This window comes from Pelodiscus sinensis, chromosome 3, assembly GCF_052426305.1.
Source record: "Pelodiscus sinensis isolate ZL-2025 chromosome 3, ASM5242630v1, whole genome shotgun sequence".
NCBI lineage: Eukaryota > Metazoa > Chordata > Testudines > Trionychidae > Pelodiscus > Pelodiscus sinensis.
The window spans coordinates 150,250,591-150,268,048 of NC_143054.1; the positions used below are offsets into that span (position 1 = coordinate 150,250,591).

Here is a 17,458-nt window from a genome sequence, read left to right on the forward strand (position 1 = left end):
CGATATTTCCTCATACCAAAGAAGTCGGGAGGATGGAGACCCATCCTGGACCTTTGAAAGCTAAACCGGCATCTTCGGAGGCAGCATTTCAAGATGGTAACCTTATCAACCATTCTTCCGTCATTGAACAAGAAGGATTGGTTTGCAGTCCTCAACTTGCAAGACGCTTATTTCCACGTAGAAATTCACATGGCACACAGACGTTTCCTTCGTTTCCGATTGGGGAGCGAGCATTACTAGTACAGGGTCCTACCATTCGGCCTGGCATGTGCTCCCAGGGTTTTCACCAAGATGTTAGCAGTATTCGTGGCCCACCTACACAGACTAGGGGTGACAATATTCCCCTACTTAGACAATTGCCTTCTCGGGTACTTCTTAAGTAGTAGTTCAACCGGTTAAGTAGTAGTTCTGCAGAAAAGGACCTGGGGGTTACAGTGGATGAGAAGCTAGATATGAGTCAACAGTGTGCCCTTGTAGCCAAGAAGGCTAATGGCATATTAGGTTGCATTAAGAGGAGCATTGCCAACAGATCCAGAGATGTCATCATTCCCCTTTATTCGGCTTTGGTGAGGCCACATCTGGAGTATTGTGTCCAGTTCTGGGCCCCCCACTACAAAAAGGATGTGGACACATTGGAGAGGGTCCAGCGGAGGGCAACCAAAATGATTAGTGGGCTGGAGCATATGACTTATGAGGAGAGGCTGAGGGACTTGGGTCTGTTTAGTCTGCAGAAGCGAAGAGTGAGGGGGGATTTGATAGCAGCCTTCAACTTCCTTAAGGGAGGTTCCAAAGAGGATGGAGAGAGGCTGTCTCAGTAGTGACAGATGGCAGAACAAGGAGCAATGGTCTCAAGTTGAGGTGGGAGAGGTCCAGGTTGGATATTAGGAAAAACTATTTCACTAGGAGGGTGGTGAAGCACTGGAATGGGTTACCTAGGGAAGTAGTGGAGTCTTCATCCCTAGAGGTGTTTAAGTCTCGGCTTGACAAAGCCCTGGCCGGGTTGATTTAGTTGGTACTGGTCCTGCCTAGAGCAGGGGGCTGGACTTGATGACCTTCTGAGGTCTCTTCCAGTTCTATGATTCTATGACCTATATGGAAACATGTCATATGGGTCGGACAGTATCCGACGAATTTGCTACTCTGGGTCTTCTCATAAACTTGAAGTCAACACTAGTTCCATCCCAAAATCTCATGTTCATAGGTGCGCGCCTCGATTCAGCTATGGCGCGCGCATATTTACCGATGGAACGTTTTATAATAATCAAAGAATTGATACACACAGTGGTCCACGCTCCGACAATTCCCACACGCGTCTGTCTACAGCTGTTGGGGCATATGGCTGCTGCCACCATCGTAGTGTGCAACGCAAGGTTACGTTTTCGTTGCCTCCAGCACTGGTTAGCCATGGTTTACATCCCGTCAAGGCACAGTGTCCACAGACCGGTAGTGGTACCATAGTATGTCCGGGAATCCCTGCAGTGGTGGACCAACCCGACCAATCTTCTCACGGGCGTCCCATTTCATCGCCCTCAACCTACTACACAAATAACTACAGATGCCTCCCTCATAGGCTGGGGAGCTCACATGGTTAATTCCACGGTCCAGGGACGTTGGTCACCACAAGAAATGCTACTGCACATCAATCTGCTCGAGTTGAGAGCGGTGCGGCATGCCTGCAAGCATTTTCAGTCACACATTCAAAATACAACGACCAGGATTTTAACGGACAACATGGCGACTATGTTTTATATAAACAAGCAAGGAGGTGCCCGATCCCGCTCTCTTTGCGCAGAGAGCATCCGTTTATGGAATTGGTGTATTGCCAACAACACTGTTCTAACAGCTTCCTAATTGCCGGGTGTCAACAATTTAGTAGCGGACTCTCTCAGCAGGCGTTTTCCACACGACCACGAGTGGGAGATCCGCACGGACATACTCAATCGTATTTTCGCTCGATGGGGATTTCCGACGATAGATCTGTTTGTGACAGAACTCAATTTGAAATGTCCCAATTATAGTTCGAGAGCCGGGATAGGACAACACTCGCTGGGGGACGCCTTCCTTCTCCACTGGGGAACGGCACTACTGTACGCTTTCCCACCGACAGTATTAATTCCCAGGGTTCTCGAAAAGATTAATGTAGACAAAGCTCGGGTAATCCTTCTAGCGCCAGCATGGGCTCGTTAGCCTTGGGTTTCAATGCTCCACCAGATGTCAGTGAAAACGCCATATCCTCTACCTTTTCTTCCGAATCTGTTGACCCAGGACAACGGATCCATCAGTCATCCGCGACCAGAGGTTCTACACCTCACTGTGTGGATGCTGGCTGGTTTACCGACTCTGAGCAATCCTGCTCTCAGCGAGTCAAGCAAGTGTTGATGCACAGTCGAAAACAATCTACACGAACCGCTTATACAGCTAAGTGGGCAAAGTTCCAAGCATGGTGTGCGGACAATAACGTGGACTCGCGGTTTGCATCCTTACCTTGTATATTGGATTATCTTTTACAATTACACGACAATGGCTTGGCAATTGCATCGCTACGGGTACACTTGGCAGCAATCAATGCATTCCACCATAGGGATGACGATATTTCCTTGTTCGCTCACCCTACTACAAAAAGGTTCCTGAAGGGACTTTCAAATCTCCACCCTCCCTGGAGGCCTCCTCCTCCCTCATGGAACTTGGATCTGGTCCTACAAACTTTGACTCGTCCCCCTTTTGAGCCTTTAGTGACGGTAACATTGCACTTACTTACGGTCAAGCTGGTATTTCTCCTAGCTCTCACTTCAGCTCGCAGAGTGAGTGAGATAGCAGCTTTTATGGCTTCGCCGCCCTATACGGTTTTTTCGAAAGAATCGGTAACGTTGAGGACCCATCCAGCGTTTATTCCAAAGGTGTCTTCTGAATTCCACATAAACGAACCGGTAGTTTTACCATGCTTCTTCCCAAAACCCCATACCTCAATGCAAGCAGCACAGTTACATACGTTGGATGTGAGAAGAGCGTTGGCGTTTTACATCGACAGAACACGGGGTTTTAGGAAAACAGACCGTTTGCTAGTGTCAGTGGTGAGTCACTCAAAAGGACAGCCTTTAACTTCTCAGCGTATTTCCAAGCTCATAGTGTTGTGTATATCTATGTGCCACTCGCTGCGAGGGAAGCCTCTCCCCTCTCGTCCCAAAGCTCATTCAACTAGGGCAGTTGCTGCTACTACGGCCTGTCTCATTGGGGTGTCCTTTTGTGACATTTGCAGAGCGGCAACATGGTCCTCGCACACGACTTTTGTGAACCACTATGCCATAGTCGATCAGTTTACTTCAGATTATTCTGTGGCTACAGCAGTACTGAATTGTGCTGGTAGTCTTGATTCCGGAGCGCTTTAATTCTATTCTGTGTACTGCTCCGGAGTCACCTAGAGTGGAGCACCCACGGGGCCACTCGAAGAAGAAAAAGAAGTTACTCACCCTGTGAAGTAATGATTGTTCTTCGAGATGTGCCCCATGGGTGCTCCACGACCCGCCCTTCCTCTCCGCTCTGGAAATTTCTTCTTAATGTTTCTTACAGATGAGCGGATGAGAGGAACTGACGGTTGCCGGCTCGCGTGCGGCTGATCAAAGGCGCGAACGCTATCCTGGGGAACCACACATGCGCGAGCCGGCGGAGCACGGCTATGAAAAGTCTCCGAGCCGCGGCGCCGGGACGGGACCCGACACCTAGAGTGGAGCACCCACGGGGCACATCTCGAAGAACAATCATTACTTCACAGGGTGAGTAACTTCTTTCTCACAGATCTCACTTTTTTCAATGAAATGCTTCAACACTTTTGTCTTAGTTTGCAAGAGATGGGCCAAGCTCATTCTGGAATGTTGACTGACTGATTTTTAAATTGGCAGTTTGCTGTGAACTGTGAAGGTGTAGATCGGATTACATATAGAACCTACTTATGTGGGGTAGCCTGTTCTGGCTCACCAGCTGGCTGAGAGAGAAATGATTTGTTTAGAGGTCATATTACTAATGACCCTAGGCTTCATTCTTACAAGCCTGAGCCCCCATGAGCTTTATGTGGTTGGATATTATCTCTGGAAACAAGAGGTTCAAATTTCTGAGCCCATGGCAAGTTTCTTCACTGTGAAACTGTATCAAAACCAAAGTTAGTGGTGACCTGCAGAGGTGATTATTTTGTAAAACAAAGCTCAACAACAACATAAAAAGGATTTGTTGCCTCTTTTGTTACTTTATGATTGTGGGGGTCCCGTTGCCCCTCCTTCCCTTTTTGCAGCCCTCCTGAGCTGCATGCCTAGAGTTATTAACCGCTTCTCAATTCCGCTGCGCTTCGGGTGTGCAGAGTGGGGGGTCTGGGCCCACCCTCGCTCCCAGACCCCAGCCCAGGGCCCTAAGGACAGAGTCACTCGGACCTGTCCCACCGGAGGGGTTTAGCCCCTTAACCCCCGGTGCGCCGGCTCCGTGCCCTGCCCTGGGCCACTTCCACCCTACATGCCCCCGTTCCTCCCATCCCCTGTCCCATGCTCCTTGCTCCTTACCCCAAATCGCCTTCTCCCTTCCCGGTGCTCTCCGGGGGCTTTATACTACCCCGCGCCCCCCCCCCCCGGGCGTCTGACATCATTTCCGGCCGCCATGATTCTCCCCGTGTGCGGGGCGCGTTGCTTAGCAACGCCAGCTGTCCCGCTGCTCAGCTGCTCTTCAGCCCCTGCTGTGCCGTGTCCCCCACAGCGAGAGCGCGATCGCAGGGTCCGTGCGAGGTGGGCCTGCTTCGGGGAAGTAGGCGGGTCCCACCCCGTCACAATGATGTATAAAGGAGACTTGTGAGGGAATGGATATGTGTTGAGGATTTTCCTGCTAGGCTTTTCCCATAAAAATATCATAATGTCCATTTTTGGGGTTTGAAAGAGGAATTATTGGAGTCTCTGAAGATGCATGTTTTGTGTATTTTTCCTGCTTTTGCATCTTTTCTGTCCAGTAAACAGTTTTTCCAAATCCAAGGTAACTGGATATACTTAATCATATGTGTTTCATCAAAGTTCTATTGATAATCCTCTTTCCTTAAGTGGAAAGGAAATATACTGTTTCTTGTGTCCTTCAATTGGCATTGCATCTGTGCAGGAAATTCAGGTGCAGCATTAGAAAACAGCAATAGCTCACTTAGCTAGTATATTCTCTTTGAAGCTAATTCTTTTCATATTTTGCATCCCTGTAGCGGGGACCCCCCCATGTCACTCCGAGGCCCCGCTCCTAGTCCCTCTCGGGTGTCCCTGGGGCCTTCTGCCAAAGCCCCTTGCTCACACGCTCCGCTGATCCGTCACATGGACGCTCCCCGTCACATGTCCGCACCATCACTATTCGGGGTCTGGCTCATCCCAGCTTTCCCGCTGCCACGGGGTGTCCTCCGGGCTCCTTCCGAGGCGCCTCGCCGCCATTCGGGCCGTCGTGCCAGTCTCCCACGGTGTTTGGTGCCCCTTCCTTGCTCCCACCTGGGTCACCACCTGTGGGGGCGGAGAGCACAGCCAGCTCCTGCTCTCCCCCCCCCCCCGTCTCCTCCCCGCCTCTCCCCTTATGGGCGCCCCAGTCGGCGTCCTGCCCCCGCGTGCTGTCCACCTTCACCGGGGCCCTAGCGCCCACCGTAAGGTTGCCAGATGGTTGAAATAAAAATACTGAACCCCCCCCCCCAATAAAAACACCGGGAAAAAATTCTGTTGAAGGAAAAAAAGGGGGGGGGGAACAAAGTTGTTGAGGGGGAAAAAAAGAAAAAAGCACTCCAAGACTTATTAAGAAAAAAAAATTTAAAATAAAACAGCATGTCTCCTTTAAGAGTGAGTGCAGGGATAGGAACAGGGGAGAAGTTGAGCACTAAGACCCAGGGGAAGCATTGCTTCCCCTAGGTCTTTTGGCCGGCAGTCATTTTGTGCCAGCAGCTTCGGGGAACCAGGTAAGCATGTGGGCTAGGGTCGGAGGCCTGGGGGTGTTGGGAGTGGGGGGGAGGATCGGGTGAGGGGGAGGAGGCCAGGTGCTGAGTGTTTGTAGGGTTGCCAGGTGCCAGGCATTTTCGCCTCCTGGCCAGGGAAAAAAATCAGAAAGTACTGGAGACACTGATTTTTTTTTACTGGGCAGGAGGCAAATATACTGGAATGTCCAGGTGAATACCGGACACCTGGCAACCCTACTTGCAAGCATCTGAAACACATTTTGAGGCTCCCACAAGAGCATTTTGATCAAGGCACAAGTTTACAGAACAGGAAAGTTTATTTTATAAAGTCAGTTTAATAGTTTGTGGCCAACAACTGCAAGTAATTCCTCTTCATATCTCAAGGGATCTACTGAATAAACAGGTAACCAATTGGAATTGAGTAACCGCACATCAGCATCCAACAGATTGACAATTGAAAGCTATATCCACTGCATGTTAGAATCCAGATATTCTTCATAATATTCCTAGTATCCCATGGGTTATCTCTTGTATTTTCCACAGAATAAATAATGCTTTCTCTTATGTATCTCATTTTCATTTGTTAACATACCCACTTCTTAGCCACCTGCCAGTCATGTGATATTCATGGTCTTCATTTATGTTAGATCCTGAAGGTTATTTGAATATTGTTGAGAATTTCTATTTTTGTGAGTGTCTTTGTTATACAATTCTTAAAATCTAAATAGCTGGCTGCTGGTTACTTACCCTGCATTTACTGAGTATTACAAACTGGTCAGGGGTGTCCTGGCCAGCTGATCTAACATCAAGTTTGATTCTAAGAAATACGTTTTATTACTTTGACATATGCAGAGCTGTTGGGAAAGGAGGAAGCAGACTTTCTGCTTGTGTAGATGGAGGCTTATATGCACAGAAAAGTAGCTGTAGAGTTTTTATATTCTGTTTGCAGTAACAGTAAACAGAGCATCTAAAATAACCACTTGCACATCGCAACAAACACATCATCATTTGCTTAAAAAGAGTTATAATTACAGTTGACGAAGCATGGACACCATAAAAATGCATTAGTTTGGCTTGACACATTAATTACCTGTTTTTGCAGATGTTTTTATATATTGTTGTGTGAACAGTTTACAAAATAATTACAGGAAAGTCATATGGAAAATAAACTAAGTGGGTGGTTTCTCGCCTTAATATTTTCATTCATGTGAATCTCTGTGAGGCACAGCTGCTCTGTAGCAAATGCAGAGAGAGAGAGAGGGAGAGGAGGAATCTTGGAGGGTTTCTATTCAAAGGTCTCTGTCATCATCGTTACCACATTTTTATAACTTGCTTCAGCAGCATAGCTTTTAAACATTGAAAATGGCATGGGTGACTTAAGCCCAATGAATGGACTGGGGTATGGGGAGAGTTTGATATTGATCAAATGAAACACAAATCTTATAGTGTATCTGGGGCTACGTCTATATTGCACAGTTAATTTTGGAATAAGCTATTTTGGAATAGCGCGTCTACACGGTGAAGAAGCCTCAAAATGAGTCCAAGGTAGGCTTCCCTAATGTAGAGGTAATATCTCGATTTAGAGTCCCAGGAAGAATAACTTAGAATGGTCCTGTTGAGGGGCTCTTTCGAAATAGCAGCAGTGGATTGCTTACACACGACTTATTTTGAAATAGCTATTTCAGAATAGGCGTTATTCTTTGTAGAATGAGGTTTACAGAAGTTGGAATAAGCTGTCCATTATTTTGAAATGATGGAATTGCTGTGTAGTTGCTCGCATAGTTATTTGAGAATAATGACACACTCTAGGAAAATAACTGAATGGGAAAATATAGTAGTAGCTGTAAGCAGGATGAGCTTGTAAGACTAGTTGTGAAGATTCATCAAGAGCTTTAACAGTTCTTGTTTGTTACTATTAAAAAAATCTTTTAAAGCTATAAATCATAACAAAAGATGCTCCTATCAATGATTCAGAGCTCCATATTGAGGAATGACCTCCTGATTTCTGTTGGAAATATGAATAAAAAGTTCCCAAGGAACACTTAAGAGAAAAAGATTGTATTGGAAATGTTATTTTGCCGCCTTAATTTTTTTTTTAAATTTTGGGATAGGTTTTGGATAGTTTGTTCAATACTTCATTCCTATAAAACATACAAATACAGCCCCTCTGCATTTCTCTGACAGGTGAAGTATGCATCACTGTTGTGAAAGATCTTGCAACTTAACAGTATTTATCCAGCTGTGTATCTTATTCAAGTGAGGAGCGAGTTTAAAGTAACTTAAATTCTTACAGGCCTATCACAATCTTACTGGCCTATCACAGTCTTCCTCCCCCATTGGTAGGGGCCTTATAGCGGCGTGTGTGTGATACAACCATACTTGTAAGGAATGTAAGTGTGGGGTGGAGTGTTGGGGGCTCAGAGCAGATGATTGTGGTGAGAGGGCTGCAGGGGACTGGAGAAGTGGGGGGTTCCGAAGTCAGGGCTGGGGTGCGTGAGGGGCACAGGTTTGGAGTGTGGTGGGGGTTTCAAGAGTGTTAGGGAAGAGGAAAGGAAAGGATTGGAGCCAGAGAGAAGCTGGGCCCAGATTGCAGCCTAGTTGTCAGGCTGCCGTAACTGGAGCTGGGCTACTGCATCCAAAATGTGAGGTGGACCATGCCGCTGGGGCCGGGGCCGGGGCCGGGGCCGGGGCCGGGGCCGGAGCCACAGCTGGGCTGCTGGGGCTAAGCTCCTGCGGCAGTTGCTGTGCTGCTGGAGCCAAGATGTGGGGTCTGTTCTAGGAGCACGGCCGCTGAGGACAGATGGGTGCAGTCAGATGGGGGCCAGAGCCAGGTCGCTGTGGCTGGATGAGGGCAGTTGCTACCACTGCCAGCCCCTCACTCACCTGGCTGGGAGTGTGCATGCGTCCCCTACAGTGTGCCCCTTGTGGAACCCCTAGCTGGCCCCTTTACACGAGCGGAGTGCCCCAGCCAGCTGTTGCCGGAGTGCAGCCGGTTCTTACAGGAGTGGTGCACCGCCTCACTTTTTTCACCTCTGGGGAGCAGCTATGAGAAATGAAACCCTGGCATAAATGCTAGTGTCTGCATTTACCGTAAATTAGCGTATATAACCCGTGCATGTGTATTACCCACATCCGTGCATAACCCGTGGTTTTTCCTGATTGTGTAAAAAAAAGTCTTAGATAACCCGCACATGTGTATCACCCGCGGGAGTTAATGAACAGCACCTGTAATGAAGTGTTAATGAACCGCAGCTGATGACGCTGAGCAGTAAGTATGCTACAACCCTTATTGCTGGTATATAACCCCTTTGAACCACACCGTTTTACCATTTATTTATTCCTTTAGTAGTTTTAACTTGTAATGAATTTTAAAAAAGTATTTTTAAAACTTTTTAAACATGCCTAAGCGCAAATCCTACACAGATGATTTTAAATTGTGTGTTGTGACATATGCAAAGGACAATGGAAACAGAGCAGCAGGGAGAAAATATTCTGTCAACGAAAAGTCTGTTCAGGAGTGGAGAAAGGAAGAAGCAGAGATTGAGAAATTACACCCTAGGAAAAGAGTGCACTGGGGAAAGAAAGTCAAGTGGCCGAATCTAGAAGATAACCTGTTGAAGTAGGTTCGTGCACAGAGAGAGAACAAACGGGCGGTGTCAACGGTAGCCATACAGTTCAAGGCTCAACTTATGGTTATGGAACAGAAAATCTATGATTTTAATGGGGGCTCGGGAAATTGGGTGTCCAAATTTATGTGGATAAACAATCTGTCAGTTCGTGCACGGACATCTGTTGGCCAATGGCTTTCCAACGAATGGGAGAAGAAAATGGATGATTTTAAAACTTTTGTACGTAAAGAAATTAACCAGCTAGGCTTGAAACCAAATAGCGTTATTAACATGGATGAGGTGCCCAGGTCATTTGATATACCCGCTACTTGATCTGTTGCGGAAACTGGATTGACAACAGTCAGTGTAGCAACCACCGGTCATGAACACACCTGTTTTACAGTAGTGTTGGCATGCACAGCAAATGGTGATTTTTTAAGAGGGTAACGATGCCTAGAGAAAAACTGCCGGCTGGCATTTGTGTGGTTTGTAACAAAAAGGGCTGCATGAACACAGATGTTATGAAGACATGGACAGACAGCTGTTTCATGCACGAAAAGGTGGTCTTTTAAATCCTAAATCTCTGCTGCTTTTAGATTCTTTGGCCACCCATAAAGACACTTCAGTTCAGAAACATATCAACGCCGTGGGTGCACATATCACTGTAATTCCAGGTAGACTGGTCTGTAAGTTGCAACCACTTGATGTGGCTGTCAACCACCCATTTAAGTGCTTCATCTGAGAGGAATGAGACAATTGGGGAACACACATTCACTCTGGCAGGTCGACAGTGCCATGCAACTTACGTGGAAGTTTGCAAATGGGTTTTGGCTGCTTGGGACAGAATGAAACAGGCTACTATTTGGAATGGGTTCTGTAAATGTGAAATTCTTCCAGACGTTGACTCGTCTAGCTTTGAATCCGACTACGACAGCGATTCTGATTCGGCATCACATACCTCAACCGTCACCGAAGCTCGACTAGCCTTGGTTGTGAATTTTATGGATGTTTTTCAAGACAGAGACAATGACGAAAGTTTTGACGGTTTTGAAAACTCAGATGCTGAGGAGGATGCTGCTACTGCTGATTCTAGTGATGCAGAATGAATGAACTTATGTATTTTATGACAATGCGAGAATGGCTTTTTTAAACTGTTTTACCATATGTTTGTTCTTTTATTATTAGTTTCACATTAAAGTTTTAACTTTTAATGTATTTTAATGTATTTTAACATCATTCCACTATTATTAAATTAAAATATGCTGCTTTTATCAAGTAAGTGTCAGTCTTGTCTTCCTGTAATTTCAGTTAAAAAAAACTTGTATAACACGCGGATGAGTATAGCTTGTGGGGTGGAATTGTAAAACCTTGCATAACACTCGGGTTATAGACGCTAAAAGAAGGTAGTTTAGTGAATGATCATCACAATATAAGTGTTTTGTCACCGTTTTAAAGATACTTGTATTCAAATCTTCTTGGAATTCGGTAGTCCATTTTTCCTGTACATGGTCCACATGTGCTATATATTGGACGTGCCAGGAAATTTTCATATTTTAAAGATTGATTGGATTGTTAGCCTGCTGGTAGTTTTTTTATAATGTTTCTTGGATTTTTAAAAATTAGTGATCAAACTAATTCTAATTTAAAAAAATAAATCCAGCTCTACAAGCTTATTTGAGTCTCTCTTTCTGGCTTAAAGACAGAGCTCATGTTTAAAGCATTTAAAGCCGGAACTGGTAAAGCTTGAGATCAGGTTTTCTATGAGCCATGAGAGAGATGTGAAAACCCTTTGAATAGAAACCTTTTTGCAAATATAGTCCTTATTGGTATGGTTAACATTTTAAGCAGTGAATAACTCACACATAACAGTATTTTTAACAGTAAATATTGCTATGCTTTTCTTATTCTGAGTGTCAAAGTGAAATTAATGTTGAATGAAAATAGGGAAGAACAATGAAAACTCAGAGGGACAGGCTGTCTTGTGTGTTGGTTGCTCTAACTAAAATAACTGAGGCGTTCGGGGAAAAATAGGTAAACAGTGATAAACATTCCACTGAAGACACATAATCAGTGGTAGTTTGACTTTCATGTTAATCTTAAAATCTTCTCTTGAAAGCAAAATGCTGGCTGCAGAGAAGCTAAATACTAATAATATAAACAAATTAGTCTTCCTGAGAAACCAACTCTTGTTGCCTGGTGAAAGGGTTGATGATTGTCTCAAAGGAAGCTGCAGACATCTGTACAAGATTGGATTTCTTTCTGCACACAAGCACAAAACTGCAACTAAGTTTTAAGAAATCAGAAATGATCTTGTTTGCATTTTTACAGACATGGGCAGCATGTGAGCACCTCCGCCTTCAGGGAGGCTAGCTATGCGGCCCCATCCCTTCCGCTTAAGGTCTCATCCTTCTTGGCACCCTGTCCCCATCTGCTGGAGCTCCAACCCATCCCCTTCTGCAGACGAGGAACCCCGCTTGAACTGCGCTGGCATCCCTCACTGTCCCTAGTGCCGAGGGGCACTGCCAAGGGGCCTCTGGCTGGCGTTGCGTTACAGCCAGCCTGTGAGAGGTTGGAGTATGGATGGGGTCAGGGCTTGGCTTAGGGGAAGCCTCGCTTTCCACCGCCCATGTTTCCAGCCAATATATAGCCAGAGTTTGTTTAAACAATACACATTCCGTTTATTCTTTCTTTCCTAAGTGGAAGTTACCAGTGATAGTTTGGAAAATTTTCCAGAACTATATTAATAAGAGGCTGATCTGAAAAATGTTTGAGCTGCTAATAAGGTTCAGGCACATGGCCCTATTTAGAGGCCCAACCCTCCAGCTGCTGGGAGGGAGGCAGATTCTGCTGAATCCTACTTGGGAGCTGGGTGGTTTAATCTTGTCTTGCTTGTTCCCACCTCAATCCAGAGGTTACTGGCATGTTCCAAGTTGCAGCTGAATCTGGCTTCTGTTCCACTGCTTCACATGGGCTGGGGAGGAGAGGCTGACCAACCACAGCTAATGGAAAGCAAGGCTTTCCTGGGAGCTTTCCTCCATGTATGTCTTTACCCTGATAATAGGCCTGGTCTGGCCATGAGTGGCTTGGGCCTCAGTCTATAAAACTTCAGTGTAGACATTCAGGCTTGCGTTGAGCTCAGCTTCTGAGCCCCATGAAGCTGAATGTTTACACAATGATTCTGAGCTCTGTAGCCTTAGACTGCTGACTCTGGCTCTGAGACTCAGTACCATGCATTTTTTTTATCACAGTGTAGACATACTCCAAGGGCTCGTCTACACTGGCCCCTTTTCCGGAAGGGGCATGGTAATTTTTCAAATCGCAATAGGGAAATGCGCGGGGGATTTAAATATCCCCCGCGGCATTTAAATAAAAATGTCCGCCGCTTTTTTCCGGCTTTTAGAAAAGCCGGAAAAGAGTGTCTACACTGGCCCCGATCCTCCGGAAAAAAAGCCCTTTTCCGGAGGATCTTATTCCTACTTCGAAGTAGAATAAGATCCTCCGGAAAAGGGCTTTTTTTCCGGAGGATCGGGGCCAGTGTAGACGCTCTTTTCCGGCTTTTCTAAAAGCCGGAAAAAAGCGGCGGACATTTTTATTTAAATGCCGCGGGGGATATTTAAATCCCCCGCGCATTTCCCTATTGCGATTTGAAAAATTACCATGCCCCTTCCGGAAAAGGGGCCAATGTAGACGTAGCCCAAGAGTTCATTTTGTTCTTGAGCAAGGCTCTCATACACCTGTTCCAGAAGGCAGGCAGGTACCATTCCCCTCCATTTTACAAACAGATAATGGAGGAGTCACTCAAGGTCTCCTGTGGTAGAGCTTGGAACAGAACTCAGTGCTCTAATATGGTGGATTCAGTTCTCTTCCACTTAGCCCTGTTTGTCTCTTAGAATGAAGGTGAGCAGTTTGTGTGCTCAGCTGCTTCTCTGCAACTATTGTGTGGGTGGGGCCGATGATGAGAGGAATCTTCTACAAGGCTGCTTCAATTATCTGACTCAGCCTGTGGGGGAGAACATCTGCAGGGCTTAAAGGGCAGGTCAGTATGAATTCTCAGGACTTGGTCTGATTTCTGAGATTTTCATTGGTGATGATGGCGATACTTTTATTTATCCCACTATTTCTTACTGTGTACTGTAGGAGCTAGACCATTTTATCTTCATATAGGCCACTGAAAGCTCACGATACCATCTGCATGTTTTGTTAGTCTAGAAAATGCTACCAGACCATTTGTTGTTTTTTAAGTTTATCCTGTACAGACTAACTTGGCTACCCCCTGAAGCTATCTAACTATCCTCTGCTAGCATAGTCACTCTATCATCTAAGTGAATGACTGAATGTCAGACCAGTCCCTTGAGTTCTCCAGCTCTTGTCATAGGCATTGCAATATATGGAATCAGTTACATATACTGGTTACCTATCTGAGTACTCAGGTTTTGGAAGACATGAGTTCCAAGACCATGAACTTTCAGTCACTCGAGAAACGGAAATATTTTGTGTGTTCTTCCTCCAATTTTTGAAATATTAGTCTCTTAGCCAGAAAGGAAGGGAGCAGCCAGCAGCTGAAATCTGTATGAGTTCTCACTTTCAGTTGGCTATTAGTGGCATTTCTGACCCCATTTTCTATGTGAGCATAAGCTGGAAGGATGAAAATAAGCAAGTTTTGCCTCTTCTGGTTTTTTTAAAGGAGTAATTTATAACCTTTACAGTATATGCACTAATCTGATTTCCATGGATACAGAGTCCATTTCACTTACTGGCTCCAGTTCTTAATTTTGTTCCCATGGAAACTGACTCCAAATTGGCAAAAATAAAGTCAGAATTTTCCTTTACTTGCGTATGTATATGGCTGAAACTATATCTTTGCCAGAACACCCAAATCACAGAACATGGAATCGAATATTATTATAGTTGTAGGTGTCCATGAATAAGGCTAGATCCAGAGACAGCAAAATAAGGTCAATCTCTTTCCTCAAGAATATGGAAACACTTAATAAAAAAAAAACCCTCACTATTTTCTGTTACTCCATCTAGGTGAGGCAAGTCCAACTCGTCGAGAAGCAGTGAAGAGGAAGACTGCAGAATATCTAATGCGTGCTGAAAAAATTTCCAGCTTATACCAGATACCCTCTGAAGATGGATCAGTTTTTGGGGTAGGCTTTAGTTTCATTTCTCTACAATTGAAGATGTAAGATTGTCTGAATTTCTTTGCTTTTTGTCATGTCTCAAAGCCATTTGAAAAACTAGATAAAATTCTGTATCCTAAACACATTAATTAGTCTTCTCTGGTAAATTTATGTAAAAAAAATTTCTTGGTGCTTCTTGATGTAGTTTATTTTTTTGTAATATTATGCAAGGTACCTGGTTCTAACAGGTGCTGTCAGTGGGTTGTTAGTATTGTTACTTCATGTTCTGCAGTTTATAAAGTAAATATAGTTGAAGCATTCAGCAATTTCTGCCAGCATTAAATTGCTTTTTGAGGTTGCTTCCACCTTTTTAAGCAGACAGCCTTAGCTGAGCTTACTTGTGCAGCAAAAAAAAAAAAAAATACTGTTTCAAGACATGCTTAATAGATCTCTACTTTGCCCTTCCCTATTGAGTTCCCAAGGGACATATCTGCTCTTGGTTTGTATTTTTTCTGTAGTCACACTAAGCTGTGTGTGATTGTCAATAACCGCTCCCAGGTAGTAAACATAAAAAGTTTCAAACTTCCCGTCTGTCTACATTTGTATCAAGTACGGACAAAAAGGGCTGAACATTTTTTTTTGCCTTATTTTTCACAGCCCTAAGAGCAGTTTAAGGAGATTGTTGCAGTTAAAAAGCAAAGCTTTGGAAAATCAGATAAAATTAAGTCCTTTGATCCAAAGTAAATCTTACGCTCTTACACATCTCTCCAACCTTAATTGTGTTTTGAAGGGGAACTGTTTCTACAGTAAGAGCCCACAAATACATTGGTGGGGACATTGTAAATGAGAAACATTTTGTGAATTGTTTTTTTACTAGTTATATCATTTGTACTTAAGACAATTTGAATATTGGGCCTGTTATCCACAGCTACGTAAGAAGGAACTGTCCTCTTCAAGAGATGTCAAAACTAAACAGAGATGTTAGGTGAACTCTTTGGTGGCTGCTGTTCTTGGCCCAAATGTTCTTGCAAATCGGGAAAATCTTTACTGAATTCAAATCCAGTATTTTTGAAAACTGAGCAGGAAGAAGATATGAGTAATCCATTACATTTTGTACAGTAAAAATTAACGATGGCTGGCAAACAGGAAGAAACAGGTAATACTGTACAAGTATTCACAACAACAATGGGACCCGCTTGGTCAAAAACTATTGAATTGGACAAATACCTCGTTTGAAGATCAAAAAGAAATACTTCAGAAGGAAAAGGGGAGGAAAGAGCAAAACTTGCATATTTTCTGGACAAAATTCAAAGCTGAATAGCTAGGAGAAGCTTTATGAGCAAAATTTTTCTCTAGACTTAATCCCTTTACTTGGGAGCACAAACTTTGGCCACCTATTGTTATAGTAGCTAATAATTTATTTTACATGATTATTCATTCTTGATTTTGTTTCTTTTTTTCCTACTCTTGTGCCAAATACAGTTTTTGCTTTGATTTCAGATCATCGGAATTAGTTTACATAGATTGTTGCTTTGGGGACAACCACTATCCAGTGGCTCACAGAAATGGAAACTGACTTCTGAGCTTATGTTCAGAAGTGGGAATGTGGTGACTACTGAGGCACATAAGACATGTCGACAAATATCAGAGGGTTAGCTGTGTTAGTCTGAATCTGCAAGAACAACGAGAAGTCCTGTGGCACCTTATAGACTAACATATACACAGTATCGGAGCATGAGCTTTTGTGGGCAAAGACCCACTTAGTTTGATGCATGTAATGGAAATTCCAGGGGCAGGTATAAATAAAGAGTTCCAATGAAGAGTAAGGTTAGAGATAACGAGGTCAGTTCAGTCAGGGAGGTCTGATGAAGTGGGTCTTTGCCCACGAAAGCTTATGCTCCGATATATTTGTTAGTCTATAAGGTGCCACAGGACTTCTTGTTGTTCTTGCAGATTCAGACTAACATGGCTACCCCTCTGATACTTGTTGACATGTCTTATGTGCCTTAGTAGTCACCACATTCCCACTTCTGAACATAAGGTCAGAAGTCAAAGACCCAGTTCGTCAGACCTCCCTGACTGAATTGACCTCGTTATCTCTAACCTTACTCTTCATTGGAACTCTTTATTTATACCTGCCTCTAGAATTTCCATTACATGCATCTGACTAAGTGGGTCTTTTCCCACGAAAGCTTATGTTCCAATATATCTGTTAGTCTATAAGGTGCCACAGGACTTCTCGTTGTTCCATAAGACATGTCAAGTGCTGGGAAGAAGGAGGCAGGCATGATTGTGGGCGAAAAGAGAACCCGGGAAATAGTTTTGACTCCTCCATTGTTGATACCAAGAACTAGGTATTGTGGCTGATCTTCTTGTCTACAGTGGTCTGGATAGTGAGAGACACCCCCAAATGTTGACACATCTAGTGTTTGACATGAGGTTTGTCTAGATAAGAATGAGAGAGGGTGCCTTTCTGTGGACAGTGGTTACTAGCCAGGCTCCGAGGGTCATTCATTTTCAGGAATGCTCATCTTGTTATTCTGCATCACAGTTTACCTCCGATTTCCTTTCATTTTCCTTGCTGTAAGCTCTTTATTTCTGTCTGGCAGGAGATTCATGTGGAGTCCATTTTCCTCAATGGTAACTGCTGAAAGTGATAGATTTTGAACTTCATTTTGCTCCTTGTTCAAGAAACTAGACTTCTCTATGGGGAAAAAGATAAACTTTACAAAAGAGCTTTGCTTCATTTTATTTATTTTAATCTGTAAATTTGCTGGAAGGTG

At 44.3% G+C, this 17,458-nt stretch overlaps 1 protein-coding gene across 4 annotated transcripts in view; it reads left to right on the forward strand.

The window, feature by feature from the left end:
- The window catches only part of RPS6KC1 (ribosomal protein S6 kinase C1), a 181,110-nt gene that overhangs the window by 80,007 nt on the left and 83,645 nt on the right, over positions 1-17,458 (forward strand). For 3 of the 4 annotated variants that reach the window (XM_075925180.2, XM_075925178.2, XM_075925179.2), the window contains exon 8: positions 14,584-14,702. In XM_075925180.2, the coding sequence (XP_075781295.1) occupies positions 14,584-14,702 (119 nt within the window). Of the gene's footprint in view, positions 1-3,641; positions 3,771-14,583; positions 14,703-17,458 lie in introns of those variants that run through there. The other variant, XM_014569768.3, reaches the window with a different exon arrangement.